The sequence below is a fragment of the Ptychodera flava genome, chromosome 1 (assembly GCF_041260155.1).
Source record: "Ptychodera flava strain L36383 chromosome 1, AS_Pfla_20210202, whole genome shotgun sequence".
In the NCBI taxonomy this organism is placed as follows: Eukaryota; Metazoa; Hemichordata; class Enteropneusta; family Ptychoderidae; genus Ptychodera; species Ptychodera flava.
Window position 1 is genome coordinate 30,282,050 of NC_091928.1, and position 24,018 is coordinate 30,306,067.

Genomic DNA, 24,018 nt, shown 5'->3' on the forward strand with positions numbered 1-24,018 from the left:
GGTCACCACATTTTCAAAAACATAATACCTACAATAAAGTCCACTTTATGCCATGGCCATGATTGACCCTCTTTACCGGCGGGCCGCCTTCGGCGGCCCAATACAATAAATATACTTTATGTATTACCCATGACCCTCTTAGCGGGCAGACGCCTTTGGCGGCCCACTCCAATTAGGTTTACTTCATGCAATGGCCATGATCGACCCTCTTTACCGGCGGGCCGCCTGCGGCGGCCCACTACAATAAATTGACTTTATTGTAATACCCCATGACCATCTTAACGGCCGGACGCCTTCAGCGGCCTGTTCAGTAAAGTTTACTTCATGCAATGGCCATGATCGACCCTCTTTTTACCAGTGGGCCACCTTTGGTTGCCCACTAGAATAAAGTTGACTTTACGTAATGGCCCATGACCCTCTTAACCGGAGGGCTGCCTTTGGCGAACCACTCCAATGAAGTTTACTTTATACAATGTCCATGGACATAAGTTGTCTATGGAAATGAAGTTAAAAATTGCCTTACAGTCGTCCTAATTAACAGACGTTTGCATGGATGTGGCTGAGAAGTTTGTACACTGGCATCTCTGCTACACGAATAAAGTGCGCCGCGTACCGGAGTTCAAATCCAACCGTGCGGGTAAATTGACATATGGGTTTTGGTTATTTTTCAGGGGGGGGGGGGGGGGGGGGGGGGGTCATCAAATTTTTTGTCTGACAAAGGGGGGGGTCATCATTTTTTCGCAAAAAATGCAGGGGGGTCATCATTTTTTTGAAACACCGTCACAAGATTTGCCGCCGCCCCCCCCCAGCCGTAAAACTGAACGGTCCCTTATGTGCATAATAAATATTTGTGCCGGATTTTCCACAAGAATGATGAAAATAAAAACCTGCCAGGTTGCAATGGGTACTAAGTCACACTAATTTGTATGAATTTATGGTTTAAACTAAAAGCTGGAACAACAGCCGTGCATAAAAACAAAATTTATCTGAATTTTAGGCAGCGTTGTAGTAACAGCTATAGTAACAAACCTGAAATTGCGATCGGCCCTATTACTGCTGTATGTAACCTTCAAAGTTTTCACTGTTTTTACTGGTCAGTAGTTGGATTTTGTGAGCTCAAAACATAAAAACCACCTGGCCACATCATTTTTGCATTGAAGAGGCCTACACACAAAACAAATTTACTTACAAATTGTTTTTTTCCCTCAGACTAAGTTACAGTGTTTTGAGATCTTGACATCCTTGCCGTCATGCCTCAGTGTATTTAATGTCTGCTGAAAAGGTGCACTCGCTGCATGCATGAGTTAGGGAGAACCATTTGATTTCTGGGGGGGGGGGGTATGGAGGAAGTAGGTATGGGAGCAAATTTTTTTTTCCTGTCAGAGTGACAGCAATTTTTTTTTCTACTGTCAGACCTGCATCATTTTTTTTTTCGAATGGAGTAGCAGTGCAATTTTTTTTATTGGTCATCAAGTTTGTAATGCATTGTATATAAGGGAGTCGTCATTATTTACGGCCTGAAACTCCGAAATTTCGAGTGACCCCCCCCCCCCGCCAACCATGATGAATTTGAGTAACCTCCCTCTCTAACTCTGAAATTTTGACTGATCCCCCCACTTAGAAAAGTTAAATACCAATACATGTAATTGTGAAATTTACAAAATACAGCAACAGTAAAGACCTTTCAAATCCTGATGTACCCTGCTAGACTATCATCAGTTATCTCATGATGGTTCAAAAAAGGTGAACCATCAAAATGAAATTCAAAGTCACAATAAAATAAAGATATAAAAGCTCACGCAGTATCTAACCATATAGTATATTGATTAATTTGGATGGGTATTATGACAGGGATTTCACTAGGATATCTGACCGGGCAGAATTTGTAAGTACAGAGGGGAGAACACGCGAGAGCCTAGGGGAAAGTGTCACAGGGGCTTTCCCCTATCTTGCATGGAAATTTTTAAGATATTGATGTGTGCAATGGTGCAGTCTGGTGCAATCTGAGAGGTGTTTTTTAATATTTTTACTAAGTTAAACTGTTAGAATACCCCAAGGGGGAGAGCACGAGAGGGGGTTCCCCCTCTCGTATTGGAAATTTTGAGAAATTGATGTGTTTAATGGTGCAATCTGAGAGGAGTTTCAGTTTATTTTGCACTCGGTAAAACTGTTTAAAAATGACATTGAATACTGATATTTTTTACATTTTTTGCATGATCAGTGTTTGAGTCACAATATTCAACAACCAAACAATGACAACACAATTTTGCCAGAGACTGAAGACAAATGAATATACAGGATCGGAAAATCTGTGACCTTCTTTTGTCATTTCTCCAGCTGCCAGCTTCTAATGAAAAGCCTGAATATGGTATGTTTAACTGTCAAAATGGTCATTGAACTGAGGTAAATTAAAACATGTTTCTGTGATAATAAAGGATGAATTCACAACAGTTCAGTTTTGTCCTAGATCCCGTGAAAATTTGAGAAATTGATGTGCGCCACGGTGCAGTGTAGTGCAATCCGAGAGGTATTTTCAATTTGTCTTTTACCAGTAAAACTGTTAGAAGACCCAATGGGGAGAGCACGAGAGGGGGGTGCCCCCCTCTCACATTGAAAATTTTGAGAAATGGATGCCATTGAGATATTGCAACAGAAATCCTGAAATATGATTTCTTGGGTCAGAAAAGGGAAGGAAAACATAGACCTAGTGTAGTGCATGCTTATATCATAAGTGCTGGGAAAAAAAACATAAGAATTGCTTATGGTAAAAACTTTTGCGCCGCCTATGGCGGCGCGCCGGCAGAGAATACATGAGAATAAGGTTTCCAAATTTTGCTAATTTCTGGTGCATTGTGACAATTTTTTTTTCATTTCTGTCTGTTATGACAATTTTTTTTTTCCTCAGGCCATGATAGGATCAATTTTTTTTTCTTCTCTCTCACCTTGTGACAAATTTTTTTTCTCAAAATCCTCCATACCCCCCCCCCCCCCGAAATCAAATGGTTCTCCCCTTAGCTGGCAAAGCTCCAAAGCCCAATTTACACATATCTGATCTTGTGGTCTGTGGTCTTGGATCAAATTACCTGCCGGAATTTATACCAGCTAATCTTGTGGTCTGCTGCCATTCACACTGTGTTGACCGCAACTGAGATGGTAGTTGACAAATTTATTGGCACACATACCAGTGAATTTGTTCACACTATTAAACATGCACATTCATGTAACAAATCAAAAACAACAAACAATACCACCGCAGGATAACTAGTGTTGCTGAACATTTGCTGTGGATTTGCTCATGATCTCTGCATCTTCCTTTAGAAAAATTAACTGCGGTAAACTTGAGTTGCAAAGCACTTTTTGAAGGATATCTTGAATAAAGATTCTGATCAATATTAAAAAATAGCAGCATCATGAAAAATATTCCTGTATGCACCAGTTAAATCAACCTGTTCTGTAATTGCTAATTGTAACCCCCCGGTATATACCTTTACCGAAGAAGTGGTATGATAGTGCTGGTGAGACAGTATGGTATACCCTTATTGTTTTAGAATGACCTTCCGGTTGAAATCATCATGAAAATTTAGAGTCTGCAAAATATGTTGTTATTCCATGTTGAAATGAGTACAGTATACATACTTTGTCTATTTTCCAAGTACCGGTCAAAGCCATAGTGGATAATGGATATAGATAAATCTATTGACAACACTTCAGTTTGAAATACATGTATTGCATCATACGTATTTTACAGTTAAAGGTCGAATGGCTATAACTTTGATGAATTTTTCACTATTTTTGTTTTCAATGTCAACTACAGTTTCTTGTTCCATTCCCACATGCATGTTGAAACAACAACATATTCAGCTTGTCAACACTGTGGCAGTGTCTATTCTTGTTAGACCAGAGTTCCCTTGTCAACAAACAATGTACTCAGAACTCTACTGGTATAAACCAGTAGTTTAGAGTGTGAAATAAGAAAATGCACTTAACAAATAAAATAAAAAACAATTGGTGAAAAATATCAGAACAGTAACTTGGCAGGCCCTTTAACCGTTTGATAGCCTCTCTTTGGTTTTATCACAGAAGGATAACTCAATCATCAGAATTGCCTTGTTGTGAGTAGCTGGGTTATTTCCAACTTTGGTAATGGCTTCTTGATGCCAGCCAGTCTTATTTATTGATACATTAATCACTCAGCTATTGCTGATTTTTGTTCTCAAAATGTTACGGATTATGTTGAGTGCATTATTTCAGTGTGATTTTGCAGATGTCCAATATCTATTCCATTCACAGGCTTATGTCTCTCAACTTACACTTTCGCCAAACTTTGAAATCTAGTCCCTGTGTATGATACTGTTCAATGACCTCATTCCGATTTGTTCAAATTGTGGCTAAAGCCTGCAATTTTGTATCTTTTAAGCTCTATTGTTTTATAGTTTGTCAAAATAAACCCTTCTAAGAAGTCACAAATTTAAATAAATAAATTATATAAATAAATTAAATAAATATAGGTAAAAATGTTTTGTGTTGCACGTATATATGCATTATGGATATCAGAAAATTTCTGATAAAATCTGTGCAAATCTCCATGAAATTTAACTTTCCTGGCTCAATTTATTACTTGGTACCATGGCTGCATGTACATTGAAGTGAATATGAAATGTAATTCTCGGTTGATTCCCATGAGCCCAGTACTTTCATTCAAGGTAGAATGCACCTCGGGACAGATAATTTGACTCAAAATATTTACAATACTTGCTGGTCTACTGCTTATGGGGATCATTTTAAAGCACCTTGAATGAGTAAAGTTTTCACCATCTTAGTGTTTTTATAGATCAAACATTCTCCTAAATTTTACAAAGCATTGGCAGCCATAATTAATTTCAAATTTGTTATGTGATCTAATTCTCCAGCACCAAAATCTGCACTGGTGACCCCAAATTTTTATTCTTGATTAGTACAAGTATGATTGAAAGTTTTCTAGGAGAAACTTTTAGCATAATTTTGTCTCAGTATTACCTTGTAAGTCCATGCAAAATTTAAAAGCTTCAATAGCAAATTATGAACAATAACACAGGGTGAAATTATATTTCCCCAGCTAATCAGGGGCAAAAGTGCATGACGCAGAGGTTTAAATATTTCCTGTTCTGTTTAAGTTTGGTGAACTCTCTGCAAGAACGGTTTCAATGGCTTTTCCTTCACGGTAGATTTGATCTAATCTTGCCTTTATGCTGTAAGTGTATACTCAGTTCACCTGATAAGAAAACGTCATTGCACTCTCAAGAGGACATTTGACCCTGAAAATGTGTGTAACTTCCCTGAATGTCACTTTGTCTGATGGGAACTATTTGAATGTTACAGACGTCGGAAAACTATACTTGTTTATTTTCTTATGATTGTGAAATAATCGAAGAAATTGTTTCTGTGTCATATACAAATTTATAATATTTCAAGTATCTTCAATTTAAATAGAGATCCAAAAGTACGATAATACTGATATGTGACCTCTACTGGTAATTTGAATAGGTCAAAGTTCGCAAATTTTCCCCTTTGACTACAAGTTATAATAAAGAGCAAGTTTTACCTGACTGTGGTTTCTCCAAGGAAGTTGTGATTAGATACAGTACCTGGGTGTTCATGCCCATTTCCCTGTAAAGAGATCCATATTCACCAGCAATAAGAATTGGTTTTGAACATACCATGGTAGAAAAAGGGTTAAAATTTTGGTTTTAGGCCCCCCCCAAAAAAGAATGTTTCTGGTCAGCGCGCGTCACCTGAACAACAGCGCGTCACCCTTTTTTTCCGGTTTTGTGGCCGGCGGCCGCGGCAAACTACGTACTGATTGCTATGACACCAAACCAAAACGGCTGAAGAGAAAGAGAAAATTCTTTGGGGTGCATGATCAGTGACTGCATGAACAGTATATATGTGACTATATTGATAAAACTATAAAACTGACCCTCCTCCCTCCCTTGAGGGAAAAAAAAAATAAAAAAAAAATTCGCGTCGCCGCACCATTTTGTGAAGAAAGACCTGACCAGAAACATTTTTTTTTTTGGCCTTATACAGCTGCTCTGGAAAAAAATTTTTTAAAAAGCATATATGGTACACCAGTACAACATGCCGTTCAATATACCGTACTTGTACAGTATATCACCAGACTGTATATGCACACTGACCAAGAAATGCATGAGAGACACATTAGAGTTGGTATATTCTCTGATTTCAAGATTGAGAATTTTTTTCTTTTTTTTAATACAAGATATTATCAAACTAGATGTTTCTCCCATGTCAAATTTTTTCCGCCTGTGGAGAATTCTTGGAAGGCAAACCACTTACAATGTACAGTGACTTTTCATGTAGAAGATAGCAAATCAGCAAGTCGTGACTGTGCCATTGCGGCAGTATAACTTGCAGCGTTCTTTTATAGCAGACAACTTTAACCTTTTCAGCCATGCATGATTTGAACGTAAACCTTTCAGTAAATTTAATGAGCCCTTCGAAGAGAGATAAAACCTCTGTGGATTTGCACTGGACAAATAAGCTGGAAAAAGGGTGATCCACGCTGAGGGTTACTATAGCATGCAGATTGGAAGAACTTATATTTTATGTATGATATATGGAAATTATTTTTGCAGTATAAATGTTATAATGACTCTTCAGAGTTCAATTGATTCAGTCATTTTTAGGGCATCTGCCATAAGAATGAATCAACCGCGCCAAAAAAAGTGTCGATGCATGGGATAAGTCCCCTTGATTTGAGCAGATAATTGACAATACTATTATTATTAGTATTATAGTGATTAATGGAGAATTCTTACCATAATAAAAGCAAATATCAGCTTTAGATTTAATGCTAAGACACAAAGATACATCAACTTGTCACTTATTTAGAGTTTTATGTTACTTTCCAAATGGACGGAGATTGCTTGTACATCGTTGCCTGTTAATAACAGATACCTAAGGAAAGACTAACTACATACTAACTGTATCGAGGCAAGATTTTAGAAATTATGGACTGCACAAATTTAGTTAGTAAATAGGAAAGTTATAAAACAATTTACAAGTGGTTATTTGAACTTCTTGAATAAACAAATTGCTATACCGGTAGGTATGTGCTGTTTTTGAAATTGATTGTCAGTATTTTTAAACTTCTATGGTATTTGTGTGTACCGGTATGTCATTCAGTGGGAAAGTTAACATCGTGACAGACGTTTGCTGTAAATTTGGACACCTTGACAGTCTGTTTCATAAACATTATACTTGCATATTTTCACAAATATCGCCAAACTGTCAAGGCCATTTCTCCTGGAATGTGTGAACCATAGTTTGCTTCCTATACATACAAAGAAATCCCATCAACCGTCAATGTGCCTCGCTCCGGGGCCCATAAAAATAGCGTTGATGGATTTTTCAGTGCCCTGCAAGTCTTAAAGTGTCAAACTGAGTTTAGCGAGTCGTATAGAGGTTCTCAATTGCTCTCAGAGGAAGAGATTTTTTCGTGATGTCTCACATGAATCACCGTACACTGGGTCTACATCTTCTGCATTGCAGAAATCAGGGCTTTAATACATAGTTGTCAAAAATTGCTTATCATGGTGAATAAATCAGAGTTAATTCTAGGACGTGTCAATAAATCTCGAATGACCCTCATTTCACCGTTTGATGCGCCACTAAGGGGGCAACATTATATGAAGTGGGTGATCACGCAGAGTTCACATAGTTCATACATTCACGTAGTGAAGATGGGCACCCAGAAGGTCCGCACCTCTGTCATAGTGTAATAAAACGATTCAGTTACCCATCAACATTTGTAATTCAATACCCAGTAGATGCGGCCGTGCATATGAAGCTGGACAGAAAGGACTGATGTAAGGGCAACGGTGTATTGGAGCCGTGCACATGTGGCATGGCAGATGAATGTAAACAACAGCACTGGCAAAAGGCTGGTCGCGACTCGGATTTTTAACACCAGTATAGTTGATGAACCTCTACAAAAGATGATTGGGCAGTCCCGTAAATTGAAACGTCTGTAACATCAACCGTCCATATTAACGAAACGTTGAACACTGCAAAGAAAGCATCTTTTTCTTGACTTGATAGACTATAGTATTTTCTGCAGAAAATTCAAGGACTTTACATGTGTGTTGATGATGGCCCCCCCCCCCCCCCCCCCCCCCCCCCCCCGATTTTCTTAAATGGCCCCCTTGGGACATACTTACATATACTCAGGATGGGCGATATTGCAAAAGACAACATTATTCAAATGAAAAACAAATTTATTTCACTCAAAAAAAATTCCTGGTCTTTCACTGTAAATGTAACACCAATATCAAAGTATCACAGGGTCTTGAAAAGGAGCGAAAATGCGTCATTACTACGCAATTTTTTTAAATTCTTAACCAAACCAATTTAGGATATTGTTATATAGTTTCTGTCGGATAGGAAACTTTTTTGGGTTAAAACCACCCCCTGCCCCAAAACTTAAAAGGGTTAACATCTTTATCCAACATCATTCTATCTTTTGATGTTTTCCCTAAGCATGAGTGCTACTTTCAACAATACCAGTACTCGTGATCAATTTGATCCACCATGTTTAACTTTCAGTATGAAAGTTTCAGTGACTAGTCTAAATTATGGATGAGCTAATGTTCCAGCTTTGTAAAGCTATACTGATATAGTATGTCATGTTATATGTTCTATCACCTGTCATCTGCCCAACGGTGTGGTATAAAGATCAACAAAATGAAGATAAAATTGTACATTGAAGAAAAACAAAACGGGATGGTGATCTGAGGAGCTGTTGAGAAGATCGCATATCAACACCTTCTGTTATCATGTGTACTTTTCACTGCATGCGCAACTTCTCCAAACATTAAACCAGCTGCCATAAAGAGCTGACAATGGCAGTTTGATGTCTTGCAGGATCTTTTCTTCTGATGTAGAATAAAAGCTCATTTGAATTGAAGCATAAATACATATAATACATACCTCACAGCATTATAAATTTCACTCATTTCACATGGTTGGCTGTTGACAACCATATAAAGGTCGTATGCGCCTCGAAAGTGAAAGACTTAAACTTTTGCTCAAACTTTCCTCAAGGTATACTTCAACCATTCTCTTTCAAAATCAAGCTTATAAAATCGGGGGTCACCGTGCAAATTTTGGTACCAAAGAAACAAATTACCTAACATTTACCAATGGTCTTGCAAGAGCTACCATAGTAACAGGCAGGTAAATTTATATGTTATCAATTGTTTGAGTTTTTGCTCATTTGAAAAATCTTGTTTTAAGAGTTCTTTTGATAATGTGCACCATGCTGTCCAAATGACTTAATTTGCTACATGTACATAAAAATAAATTACAACAGGAATATTACAACTCTTCATCAACAAAGTGTGACATTGCATTTAATGTCAATTTATCTACCAGTAAACTTTACAATGAAGGATTACCCTCAAGGAAAGTATTGCAGCAAATATTTAGTCACTAATGAATGAAGAAATCATCATAAAAACTCAGTTTGCAGTAGACAGACTGTTTCAACTTTGATGTGAGTTTTATAATCTCAGTTTATATTCACATCTGTGTCTGTGCAATCTGTTTATGGAAATCTTTATTAGCCAGAGAGGTATGTAACTATGTGATTAAATAAAAATTATATTCGGTAAACCATAAAGTGATACATGATTCTATCGGTAGTCTGAAGAATGTGACAATCAGTCATTTCAGGTTTCTGAGAATATTCTCTCCAAGCAGGAGATGAACTTGTGAGTTTGCCCAGAACATTCAAGCACACACAGATTTATTGATTCATACAAACATACTGGTACATTCATTTTGTACACACATTGATAAATAGATAGATAGACAGATAGATACTGTACCGGTAGATAGAAAGATACATACAGACATACACACATACACACACACATGCACGTAGTACATACATACATACATACATACATACATACATACATGCATAAATACATACATACATACATACATACATACATACATACATACATACATACATACATACATACATACATACATACATACATACATACATACATACATACATACATACATACATACATACATACATACATACATACATACATAAATACATACATACATACATACATACATACATACATACATACATACATACATACATACCGGTACTTCACAATAAAACCACACTTTAGAAATTAAACCATTTGTGTCATTTCAAATTGAAATTTAAGATACATATCAATAATTCTATCCGCAAACATGCAAAGAAATAGAATTATCATTAAAAAGAATCAGTGATACCAAGTAATCTGCCAACACGCTGTACATAAAATTCATTGCCATGGTAACTTATTTGTTTTGCATTTAGAGTGATGAAGTGTTGTTGAAGTGTTCAACATGCACATGTGCAGGTATACCATGTTTTATTGCGTATTTTTGCAATCCAAATTATTGGTAGATATTCTAAAATATTGTAGATATTGGTAGGTATTCTAAAATATGGATATTGGCAATCTGCAAACCAAAGCGCATAGGTACTTGTAAGTTGTATGCAGTGTTTGCATGTTAAAATGCCATATTGTGATGTCGTGCAGCACAAACACACTATGCATCTGTGAATGTACATGTACCGTGTGCCTTGCGTAAAGAAATGGACAAAAGGTAAAAACTTCACCAGGTAAACTAATCCCCTGTGAAGTAGAATCCCACTGGAAATATCAATGGTATTGAATTAGGAGCAACAGATGATATCAACATACAATGCTGTATTCAGCCGGATAATGTCACATTCGTTTGTAAAACGAGATTTCTCATTTCAAAATCTCATGTCCCCAGGGCTGTTGGCCAGCATATTGCACGACACAGCTCACATCTGCTTCGTAAATCAAATAGCAAAAAAAAACGGAGCAGTCGCAACAGATTGTAAAAATTGATTGGGATAGGTTCAATCAAGCCAAAACAACATGCATTGAATTTTTAAAGTACCCCAAGGCAGCTCAAAGGTTGCAGTAATGTCACGATTTTCTTCATGAAAGTACACCATTTGGCAGAGGATTTTATTTTACAAGTATGTAAATTATAATAAGATCATAATGTTTGCCAAATATTACAGTGTATATGGCTATAGTCTTGATAAGGTTCTTGAAATAATCATACCGGTGCCTAGAAACCATTGATTATTGAGACAAGTCTACTTTTGCAGATCCTACATGTGCATTAAAATGTTACTATGGCAATATGGATGACACCATATGCAGTCTGGGGGACTGTATGGACAAACATACACCCAACCTGTTGCTGAATATCTGTGGCTAATGGTTTGTCCAGATTACCCAATGGGCTTCATTAGTTTTAGCACGGCAAAGAGTGGTTTTTCAGATGGATCCTTCAATAAATCCACAAACCAGATGCTTGGTACATAATGAATGTTCATACGGTATGTGTTGGTATGGGGGAAAAACAGTACAAAACAAAGCCTGATCTTTACAGGTGAAAGCACACTGTAAATTTTTAAGAGCAAAATATCTACAAAAGTTCATCTTCACACTATGTGAGATAATACTACCGGTACAGTGTCAAGTCGTTTGAAAGTGCAGAAGCTCAGTAGCTCAGTTTATGGCAATTAAGTGTCTGCTAAATTGTATGTAAATGGCAAATGTCACAGGTCAGTTAAAAATCCAACTGCCTCACAGCATTCAGGTACTAAGGAATAACGTGAATGACAGATGCTTGAGATGGCATTTCCTTGTGAGAAGGTTCTTGAAGTAATCATAGCAGTGCCTAGAATTTATGGATTATAGAGACAAAGTGGTTGCGTTTTAATGTTCCTGTATACGTCATAAAAAACACGGAACACCACTTTTCAGATCAATGGCAAACAGAAAAAAATCAATTCCAGACACTGGTGCAGGAGTACATGTAACAATTCCTTGAAAAGTTCAACAGCTTCTAATATTACTGTAGGCAGCGGCCTACAGCTTTCTGTCAGCTTTCTAGCACACACTTCCGATAGATGTCTGACATTTCATCAGCAAGGTCCCGATCTGTTCAGCCTACTGGACAGGAGGCTAATTTTGTAAAACCCACAATTTCAAGATAATTGACTTCTCAAGCCAGCGTAAAAAAATTGACGAAAATAAAATCAAACATTGATGTATCCTTTTATTCTTCTCTTCCTGTAAGGTCAGACGAGAATTGCTAAAAACCCCCTCTACTGTGACTGACATTTAATATTGAACACTAAGCTTGAAGTCTAAGAAGTAAAGGGACAAAATGATATTTTCAGCATATTTAGTTTGAGATAAACTTGATTCGGTATTCATATCTGCAGAAAAACTTGACTATTCGTAATATCGTGACACAGTATTTTACACTATGTATGCAATATTCACAGCCATGTATTTAATTTGTTATACTTTTCTATGAATTTTGACAGTGGATGTAAAAGACAATGTCAAGAAATGCACAGTGAAAAGAAATGACGATACTGTACCGGTCCTTGAACTTTACAATTTATACAGTTCATGCTTACCTGTTCATTTTACACCATGCCAGTTTTGTTCACATAGAAATCATTGGCAATGCTCAAGTGTGGGACACCATATCATAAGTTTAGTGAGCAGTGCCATGTGAAATTAGTTGATCAATGCATCATTTTACTAAAAAAGATGTCAGCAATGGTTATCCTGTCCAGTTTGATAAAAGCCATCACAGCATACTCAGTTTTGGTAACAAATCTTTCTTGTCTTGGCAATCCTCATTGAGTGTAAAGATTTGGAGAGAGAACAAAAAAACGAGTATACCGGTACAGGGTTGTGTACCATCTGACATGATACTCCTGTATGGATTTGTTTGCAAGTGGTAGTGTCTGGACAGGAGGATTCACATGTGGCAAACAAACTTCTGGGTACTCGAGTCTGTGTTAAGATCAAACTTACACACTGTTACACTGTTTGTTTCAAGGATAACAAGAAATGAAATTACTCAAAATTTAAAAGCAACATTAAAATATCAGAGTATGTAAACTTAATACTATCTGATGTGAAAGTCCTTTGTTGCGAATTTATTTGGAAGTGGTATGGACAGGATTATTCATTTGGCAAACAAACAATATCAAACTTACACTGTACATCTGTTTGTTTCAAGGGTAACAAGAAGTGAAATTACTCAAAATTTTAAAGGAGTTTTAAAATATTAGACAATGTAAACTTGAAAAGTGACTTAATGCAGTTGGCATGTAGATTTTTCATGCAGCCGGCCAGGGTAAAATTTACCGGTATGATATTAGCTTCTTAAAGCAAGTAACACTGTTCATAATTGCTTTGAAATCCTTATAACTATTTATTTTGATAATTTTAATGAGTGTTTCACCGCAGGGCTTTCTTAAGTGGCCAAACTTATACCAATAACACACAAAAACATGCCTTGCCAAAGTGGCATTTAGATCTGTGCATGTAGCACAGCACATATTAGATTTATTGAAATTCAAACTGCAATGACAGTGTAGGTTTGCCTCGAGTTATCTCATAAATCATTCTGTAATGTGTGTACTATGGCACTGAGTGTAGTCTTCAAAAGCCAACATTGATCACCAGAGTACGGTAGTGTCAGCAAAAAGAAGTATTTGTATATTGTGTCGTGATGACACAGGGCATACTGGTACTTCGGTACATGAATTGCTTCAGGGTGCACTGTTATTTTTACCCAGTTTTTACCGTTCAGAGAGGACATTTCTAGACCATTGTGAGGAAAAACCCTGTCCAGTTCCTATCATCAAGTAACATTAAAGGTCCAGTATCTGTATACCAAATTTTATTTTTGATATTTTTACTGTTTATTATAGTGGCATATGATATATCTTGGTCTTTGGTACTACCTTCAATGTATAGAAATGCCCAGTGTCCACACAGCCCTCCTGTCAGTCATTATGTAGATTGATGATATTCTTTACGAAGTCAAATTCAAGTATCAACAGTTCTTCTTAATCATGTGTACAATATGTTGATAAGTCAAATACTAGGTTTCTGAACATGTCAAAAAGACATTTAGTATGAACGCCTTGTAGCACACATCCAAAATCTGTTGGATTCTCCAATGTACTGGTACTATTACATGAAGAATGATTTAGCAGTGAACAGTTCTGGGACTGTTACCCAGCTGGGTAATGGTTTTGACAATTGACAAGCTGAAAATGTAAACAAAGTGTTTTCTGGGACCAAGACATGTTGTAAGGTGATAATGAAGACATTGGCCAATTTCTTATTGAGAAAAATGGATGGGTGTGTCTCATAACTCATATTTACTGGCCAATTTTGGGTAACAGCTAGCAGATGTTTTTGTCCGCTATAGGCCTCAAATTCACCCTTGACAGTGTCCATCTGCTGGTCTATGGCCTTGGGAAACAGACCATCATTGACGTGGCTGTCAGTCCCTCGGGTAGCCAAACATATACTATGATCTACATTGCCAAGCTATACCAGTACATGTATATATATCCATTTATGTTAGATGGAATAAAAATGATAGACAAAGCTGTTTTAAGTTACAACTTTGCAGATTAAGAAGTTTGGCTTACTGCAAAGTTACATAGCCATGAGTTTGTGGCATCACATACTGGTAGACAAAATCTGTGAATCCATTCCACAGTGTAATACTCTCAGCAATACTGGTATGTCTGAAATGAAATGTTACAAATCAAATGAAAACATTTATTGGCCCATATTTGAAAGGATTTCATTAGATTGTAAAGGTTATTGTTACAACAGAGTTATACGAGATAACAGAATTTTTTTCATTACCATAATATACATACCGGTACAACATATATACCGTATGGTTTTCTACCAGACAAATGGGTAGCATATTACATTGTAATTGTTATTGTTCCAGTGTAGTACTAACGGTATTTTTACGACAGAAGCACAAACAAAAAATTTAACACAATATCAGAAAAAAGTCTTACTGATCTATTCATGCAACCAATGTATATGAGGCTGAGAGAAATGAGTTGATAAATTGAACATACCGGTACATGGCATAAATAAAGTACTTGGGATAAAGACTACCGACATCACTTATTTGGAGAGAGAACTAGCTATGCAAATATTTAACAATAACAGGGACATGCCATCTCCTGCTGTTAATTTGGTTGTTAGACTCATTTGTGCAACACTGACAATTAGATTTATTGTTCTATTATAGGAGGGTTAGCTATAAAATTTAATGATTTTTTCCCCACTATTTTATGTTCACATGCTGTGCTGCCAGCATCAATGAACGTTAGGATGAAATTTTGTTTCAATTAATTGTTCATTCAAGCACTTTCAAGCATGAAAATTTACCAGATTGTAATTATATTGCTTTTTGATGAGAATGAATACATGGAGTGATTAAATTTCTGTTAATACCAGAGTCAGACAATTTGATGTGAACTTTTCCCCAGTGAAGGACACTTGCAACTTGAAATGTTTCCATTACATGTAGGTGAACATTTCATCCCTTGCTGTAAGTTAGATACAGATTAACTTGGCGACTGTCTGTCCTCAGCCATATAATACTTTTTTCATAAGCTTCTTGGTAGCGGTGGGGTAGATTGTTTTGATATTATAGGTTTAGAGTTCCCTTGCCTGATCTGTTTGGATGTGGTTGTGATGAGTTCTACATACAAATGGTATTTTTTTGGAATACCATATAATACCACTACCATATATTTTGCATCAAATTGTCATATTGTGTTGCCAAAAAGATATCTTTATAGCTCAGATAGTCTGCTTATACATGAATTCTCTGTTTAAAATTCAGTCTTGTTCAGAATGTACCGTTTGTGATGGAAGTAGAAAGCACCCTGAAGGCAGTATTTTCAGACACTGAAACTCTTGCAATCCTTTTCTGATCTGCTGTTTGCATGGACTTATTTTAAAGCCAGTGAAGGAAATAACGTTTTCACCTTTTTGTTTTTTGTGAAGAAACTTCAAAATTTAGTCCCGTGGAGTTTATATTAATGTAGGGTTAGCGGTTATTCATTACAGTTAAATATGATCAATGAATTTTATACCTTTTCAAAATCCCAAACTTTGTAATGTGATCTGTGATATTTTTATTGTCGATTATTAAGAAAATGGATAAGGTGTCCTAGATTTAAATATGATCAAAATTTAAACTTTTTTGATACATGTGACCTCAAGTTATGATACGATGCTTTTTGTAGAAGACACATGCAGTCCCCATATTTAAGGTAGTATGTGCCTCGGAAGTGAAAGACTTGAAACTTTTGCTCAAACTTTCCTTAATGAATCTCTCAACCATTCTCTTTCAAAATCAAGAATAAAAATCGGGGGTCACCGTGCAAATTTTGGTACTAGAGAAACAAATTACTCAAGATTTACCGATATTCAAAATTCAAAATGGCCGCCATCCCTGTGTTATCCCTACAGGGAAAAAAAATTTTGAATTTCAAAAAAACTAAGCCAGTAAAATGTCTTCTTACACCAAGAGCTTTAAAGTGAACCTCCACAAGTGGTAATTATTAGAATAGAATTGTAAAAGTTAGAGAGTCCAAATATTTGTCCCCGAGGCACGATCTACCTTATTGTAAAAATTATCTTCTGCGACCTTTTACAGATTTGTTCAAATTGTTATGAAGTGACGTTGGTTGTGTTCTGTCAAGGTTATGGGACAACACGCAGAGGAGACAATTTTAAATACTAACATTTATTTTGAGCCCATCTAGTTACTTGGTCAAGATAACTTTTTGTTTTGGACCTGTAATTATTGTAATTTCGTTTTTTCAGAACCAATGTCTGTGTTGGAATTCCTTTCTGTAGGAAAAGTAAAAACAAAAGATTTTCAGATTATATGGTATACTATACATTCAAATTGATGGGTTATTGCAATTTTTATGCTGTCAATGATTAAGGACGTTTGCATGTTCTATAAACGTGGCAAAACAAACTACACAGATGAAATAAATTGACCCACTTGTTCTACTTAAAAGTAGTGCTCAAGATTTTGCACATGCGCTCTGTTCACGTTTCTGGTTTCTTTCCAGATGAGGTAGGACCTCATTACATTTTACACATGTAGCAATTTCCTAGCTCTCAATAAAAATGAAATGCTCATTGATAGTGTACACTCTTCTGAAGCAAAAATAAATGGTTTGACTGTAAAAAAATGAAATCCTTCTATTGAAATGTTAACCCCTTCACCCCCATTCCCATATCTAAAGGTCCAACTTTGTCATAGAAAACAATGAGATTGGTTCCAACCATGGCGGTAAAAGGGATAAGTACGTTTTTCAAGACCAAAGAAATCTTCACGATTAGAATGACAATAATGGCAAAGTTTGATTCAGTCAAAAGAATTCATAAAAACAATCTAAATTTTAAGGTTTTCTTCATTGTTTAAAAAAAATTCATTTTCTGGGTGTTAAATTTTTCTTGAAATAAACAACAGCATTATAGTGTTGCCCATGGATGTATAGTTTTTAACATGAAATTTTATTTTAAAGTTAACATGATAAAAACATCAAAAATCTGATGTATTGGTACAGGTGTCAGAAATGCTATCAACTGAGTATAATATCATACACGACATGAATGATACATGCATCAGCATTCCTGCAGTACCAGTACAAACAATTTGGTCTGATACCCATATATATATATATAGTATTCATACAGTATTATAGGCCGCCGGCCTTTTTACAAAACATAAAAAATACATAAAAGTGAATACATAGCGGCATGTGGGGCTAATACATACCGTACTTGAACCATCTCATTAAGCAAATATCTTCTGGAGTGAGGTCTCCCTCAATCTAAAACTGTAAAATAAACACTTTGACAGATTTATTAGGGTGTGAGGATTTGGGGAATTATTGAATTTTAGTGTAGGCGTTTTGTAGTAACATTCAGGTGTAACTTTTTTGCGTCAATTCCAACACGACATGACTGATACCATTCTTGCCGACAATGACTATTGCTATCTACCAGTACAATTTGGTCTGATACCCATATATAAAATTAACAATAAAAAAAAAGGATTCAAAACGGTTGGTTTTTTTAAATTTTAATATACTGGTACTGTACATATTTGCTCATACTTTTTACATTCCACAATGTCAGAAGGGTGATACCGTACACCTGGACGACACGCCAAGAATTAATAAACATGTGTCAATGATGCAAATCTGTGTGCGGGTTTTTAATTCAGCAGAGATTATAGATCAAAACGGGTCCAATAATTGGTATCATTCAGGGTAAATAAATAATTTACCAGGTACATTAGGAACAAATGGAAAATGACAATAAAAAAAGGACATCCAGATTTAAAGTTTAGTTTTGGTACCCAGGTGTCTTGAATGGGTATGAGTACCCTGCTAGTGTGGCTACACCCATCAAGATTGACCCAAATTTGACAAAGTGACTTTAATTTGTCTTGCCAAGCGTGTCTGAAAATAGGCCTAATACCGGTATACAGTACATACTGGTACTATTAGTTACAGTGGTGTTGGTAACTATGGTAGAAAGCACCTTTGGGAGACAAATATTCAGACTCTCAAACTTTTAAAATATTGGTTTTTTTGGCCTACCACTTGTGGGGACTCATTATGAAGCTTATGGAGTAACAGTGTTTCCCATAATGTTTTGAGTGGGTGTGCAACTTAGGCTTTGGTGCCCGAAGGGTACGTCGACCACAGAGGTAGCCATGTTGCGTCTTCTGTTTAAATGCTAATTTTCGAGTTAATAATTGTAATCCGGTCATGTAGTACGTCACAACGTACCTGGAATGCATACGCGCACCCTGTGTTGGTAGCAACTGCGGCGCAAACGAGCGCTAACGCTCAAAACGCAGAAGTAAATTCGGCACTGAGATCGCAAAATTTGCCCTGAATTTTGATGTCTATCTTGACCAAAACTAATACTGATCGAAATGACTGAAACTAAATTTGCACAAAACATGAAATTCCACTGTGAGGACAGTCAGAGGCACTATGCAAATAGCGCACAAATAAGCCTAAGCTGGAACACTGGAATAAATAACATTTTCATTGGCTTAGTTTCATGAAAATCAGGAATTTTATTTTATCCCCGTGAAGATAACACAGGGATGTCAGCCTTTTTGAATTTCATATATCGGTAAACATTGGGCAGTTTGTTTGTCCAGTACCAAAATTTGCACAGCGACCCCTGACACTGATTCTTGATTTTGAAAGAGAGTGGTGAAAAGTTTCCTTGAGGAAATTTTGAGCAAAAGTTTAAATCTTTCAATTTTCGAGGCGTAAACTACATGTACCTGAAAGGGTGGTGTACCAGATATTAGACTGGTAGTGTTACCAATTTACAAACTTTAGGGTTCATGAGTCTTGTTCTTAGTGTTCTGTATAATGCACTGAAATAAAGACATGAGGGGATGATGAAACTGCAGGTGATTTTAGACCAGTAACCTGTAATGTCCATATAATCTTGACAAGAAACATGTCCTATGAGTTATATACACCTTCACAATAGAATTATGTGGCTCTGCCGATGTACATCTCCATCATTACTTTGTAACTCTTTCAGTGCCAAAGTCAATAGCGCTGATCACGATTTCAGGTTTGTTACCAACTATAGCTGCACATGCGCGATATCAGACACTACTGCTTGAAATTCTGACAAATTTTATTGTTGCATATGTGGCTGTTGTTGCAGTTTGTAGTCTGAGCCATAAATTACATGACGTTTAGTACATGTATCTATTGTAACACTACCAGGTTTCATTTTCGTCATTCTTGCGGAAAATGTGGACAGTCAAATATTTTTTCTTGCATATTACTGAAAGAAAAATGATGTCATTTGTGATCAGCGATGTTTTTGTTGCCTTCCAAAAATATAAGACAGAAACTTTTTTCAGATTTTTCTCACCTTTTTGATCAAAACCTGTGGGCAATGAAAAATTATGTCCATTTTATCCAAAATTGTCAAAATAATTACAGAAAAATTCATAAAATTGGTAAAATGTTGCTCTAAAATTCTGGAGGGAAAAATGATAGCACTCAAAACGATAATCCTCAATAAAAGCCTTATCTTTTTCCATTTATTTCCAGGTATTTACATTCCATGCAAAGTGTGTGGAGACAGATCGTCAGGTGTTCACTATGGAACTAGCACATGTGAGGGCTGCAAGGTAGGTTTTGATTGTACTCCAGAAATGTTGTTTTTCGCAAAAGATATTTTATGTGTCAGATTCCCCACAGGGCATTGCAAATGTAAAGAGATCGGTTTATCTAGTATTAGAGGCATGTATTAAAAATAAATGATGTGGTATTACATATATTTAGATGGAACATACAATCTTAGAATCATAGGACAATAGTTAATATTCCTTTGTACATATCTGCTTTTTAAAATCTCCAGCCATGGTTGGGCTGGGTTGGGTTGACCAGAGCCCACAGGTAATACCGAGTTTATATCTGTCTCAAATCCAGGTACACGGAATGTAATATTCATCTTGTGCTGATGTCACAAATACTGATTTTGACAATAATTTAAAATGCATTCTGAACAAATTTCGGAATCTCCGAACAAATTTCGGTTTCTTCTAACTTCAAATTTTATCACCAGATATTAATGTTACAATAATACTGAATATAATTGTACCGTAACTTTCCAGCTTAAATATGTCATATCATATTCACTAAAAAATCCAGCTGATTTATGAGATGAACAGCATTCAGTGAAAAAGTCAGCTGAATTTTTGCAAATTGGCTGAAATGTTCAGCTTAATGGAATTTTCTAATAATTGAAAAAATCAGCTAAACTTTTGTATATGAACGAGATATGCAGCTGTTTTTTCAAATACCGGTAATATCTAAAAGTCCAGCTGATTGTTCTGTTAACCCTTTGAACCCTGCTCAGAAAAAAAGGTCTGTATGATGTCATAGGTCACCAGGGGGTCAGGGTGCAAAGGGTTAACAAAGAGATATTCACCAGATATTAACTGAAACGTTACACAGAAACATGTCAGTTGTCTGTTGATGTTAATGTGGAGTGTTGAATTCTGTAATTTACACAATCTGCAGACATACCACAGAAAGCTGGTGTTGTCGGGCAAAGCGACTGATTTATAGGGTTTGATCAAGAGAGTGTTATCATGAAAGGGTTATAGGGTACAGGAGAGTTGCCAAAGGGTACTATCATTATCATATTTTGTCAATAGACTTGCTATTTCAGTCACTTTGCTGGATTCCAATGCAGTCCTGGTCGCCATATCTCACATAAATGATGGACCAGACTATTTTTTCCCCATTCAAAGGATTAAATTGCCGTACAAAAGACATTGGCACAATATATCACCAAGGAATAATTATTAAAAGTGTATATTTCTTACAAGCTGTTTATGAAATGAGGTTTAACGAATGCCATGTCGTACATACACTGTATTCTCTGCAGTGTTTTTGCTAAGGTTAAGGTACATAGGTAAATGGTTTGGGAACCCCAGTTCTGTAGTCCCTAATCTCATTGCATTGATATTCTGAGGAAACCCTGGTAGCATGACAATTGAACCCCGGTAAAATTTACCTAGGTACCGCCCTTAACAAAACCACCGCTCTGTGTTATCATATTCAAATGGAAAAATGATATTTTAACTCACTTTGTCAGTTTCTGTATAGACCTAAGATTTAGCATTGAGAGGGAAAAGTTGCTATTTCTGATCACTTTGTAGGGTTTTTACCGTCGGAGTATTCAGAAACACGACACTTATGAATGCCTACGAACCAAGTCATGTGTCATCGACAAGTACAGCAGAAACCGCTGTGCGTACTGTCGATGGCAGAAGTGTGTACAGGTTGGAATGTCAAAGGAAGGTCAGTATACTTAATTCTATTGTAAGTCTCTGATGCTTGATAATTTTAGCCATTTCTTTACATCAGTGTGTGTGTCAAGTCCATGGGATCTTGAGGTTAATTTACAGCTTAAGGTAGTATGCGCCTCGAAAGTGAAAGACTGAAACTTTTGCTCAAACTTTCCTGAATGAAACTTCAATCATTCTCTTACCAAACCAAGACTAAAAGTCGGGGGTAACTGTGCAAAGTTTAGAACTAGCGAAACAAATTACCCAACGTTTTGCGATATTTGAAATTCAAAATGGCCATATTCCTGTGTTACCTCTACGTGGGGAAAATTAAATTTTGAATTTTCAAAAAACTAAGGAGGTGAAATATTTCTTCCCCCAAGAGCTTTAAACGAACCCCAACAATTGGTAGATCAGAAAAGAAATGTAGAAATGTGAGAGTCCGACTATCTGTCCCAGTGGTGTGTTCTGCCTTAAGCCATTTCTTTACATCAGTGTGTTTTTTCGTAACCTTGGGATCTTGAGGGTAATTTATCCTATAAGCAGTGTACCGGTATTTACATCATTGGGTTTGACGTATCAGGAGTATCAGAGGTGATCAACCAGAGCCGCACTCAAAGAGAACTTTTAAATTTGTTGTGATTGTAATATTGGAGGTGCGCCCTCACCGATGAAACCACTTTCTCCTGTGTGCATTACACTGACGATTACACAGTGCGATTAAACAGTGCAAGTAAACCTCCTCTAGCAATACCACAACTCAAACACATAATGCTGCCTTAGTGGAAATCAAAAATAGCAATCCTCATGTGTTTTTTTTCTTCTATAACTAAAACGGCAAGATATTATATTCATGTTACTCCGCCTACTCTTTTTTCCCCCTCATTTATCAGTGTTTTCAATACATTTTTATGAAGGGCAGCAGCTATTTTTTTTTTTCAGGTCTGTGTTGTTAACATTGTTTATCCCAAGTTTGTTTCCAATACTGCGTTAGTGTTTTTTTTTTTCATTGTTAAAATATCGTCTGAGAGAAAGTGATTGAAAAAAATGTTGATTGATCGATTGAATGAGAGTTCCCAGTGTTTGACAAAACCGAAAACTGACCAGTTTCCAAATTTTTAAAAATTCTCAATCCCCTGTATATACGGTACAGCCCAAGCCATTGCACTGATAATACCGGTACATGCCATAATTATGAATTTGGATTCCATAAACTTCATCAGGTTATTTTGATGTATTACACTGGTGTGAAAATCTCTTTTCAGCTGTGAAATTTGGACGAATTCCAAACAGGGAGAAAGAGCTTGCCATGGCTGCGTTTGAAGAACAAAAGGCCGAAATCCAGACGACGATACGACGGATGGAAGACGAGGAGAAACAACGTCGCATTGAACAGAATCAGGATCTGCTTTTCAATGTTAGCTCTCCGGAGAAACCGAAAAGCGACGTTTCCCCGCTTGCCATGAAAATGGATCCTGAAATGTCGGAGTTGATACAGCAAGTCCGGGAAGCCCACAACTTGGCCTCACCGTTCAGTGAAACGAACTTGAAATTGTACTCCAGGTCGGCTACAAAGCGTTTTAAACCCGACTACACGGACCAACCCTGCTTCAGCCCGGGGAGGGACTTCAGTGCTTTGTCTCCAGGCTCGGTAGGGTCACCAGGGGAAGCCACGATGTCATCCTCTTCGTCCTCAATATCATCACCTGCGTCTTTCTCTGAGGCGTCTTTTTCGCTCTCGTCTCCGGAGTCAGTCAGTGGGGAAGCCCATGAGAACTCAAAGGTAAAGACTGAATGTGTACCAGCTCTGATGGGGTCTTTTAGAATATTTTGTCTACATATTAGAATCTGTTAGAAACAGTTCACTTTGAGCTTAAGGTAGCACACGCCTTGATAGCACAGACTTAAACTTTTGCTCAAATTTTCCTCAGTGAAACTTTCAACCATTCTCTTACTAAATCAAGAAAAAATCATGGGGTCACTATGTACAGTTTGGTTAGAGAAACAAATTACCTGACATTCACCGATATTTGAAGTTCAAAATGGCCGCCATCCCTGTGTTAATGCTATGGGGAAAAATAAAATTTGTGATTTTTCAAAAAACTCAAACAACAAAAATTAATCTTACACCGGTATAGGCATATCAGTTTACTCAGTGGAGGAGCT

The 24,018-nt window shown here is 36.7% G+C and overlaps 1 protein-coding gene across 2 annotated transcripts in view; it reads left to right on the top strand.

Annotated features, from left to right (window-relative positions):
* The window catches only part of LOC139134987 (probable nuclear hormone receptor HR3), a 112,086-nt gene that overhangs the window by 73,344 nt on the left and 14,724 nt on the right, over window positions 1-24,018 (top strand). For both annotated transcript variants that reach the window (XM_070702146.1, XM_070702138.1), the window contains exons 2-4: window positions 20,105-20,184; window positions 21,724-21,865; window positions 23,118-23,635. In XM_070702146.1, coding sequence (XP_070558247.1) covers window positions 20,105-20,184; window positions 21,724-21,865; window positions 23,118-23,635 — 740 coding nt within the window. The remainder of the gene's footprint in view (window positions 1-20,104; window positions 20,185-21,723; window positions 21,866-23,117; window positions 23,636-24,018) is intronic.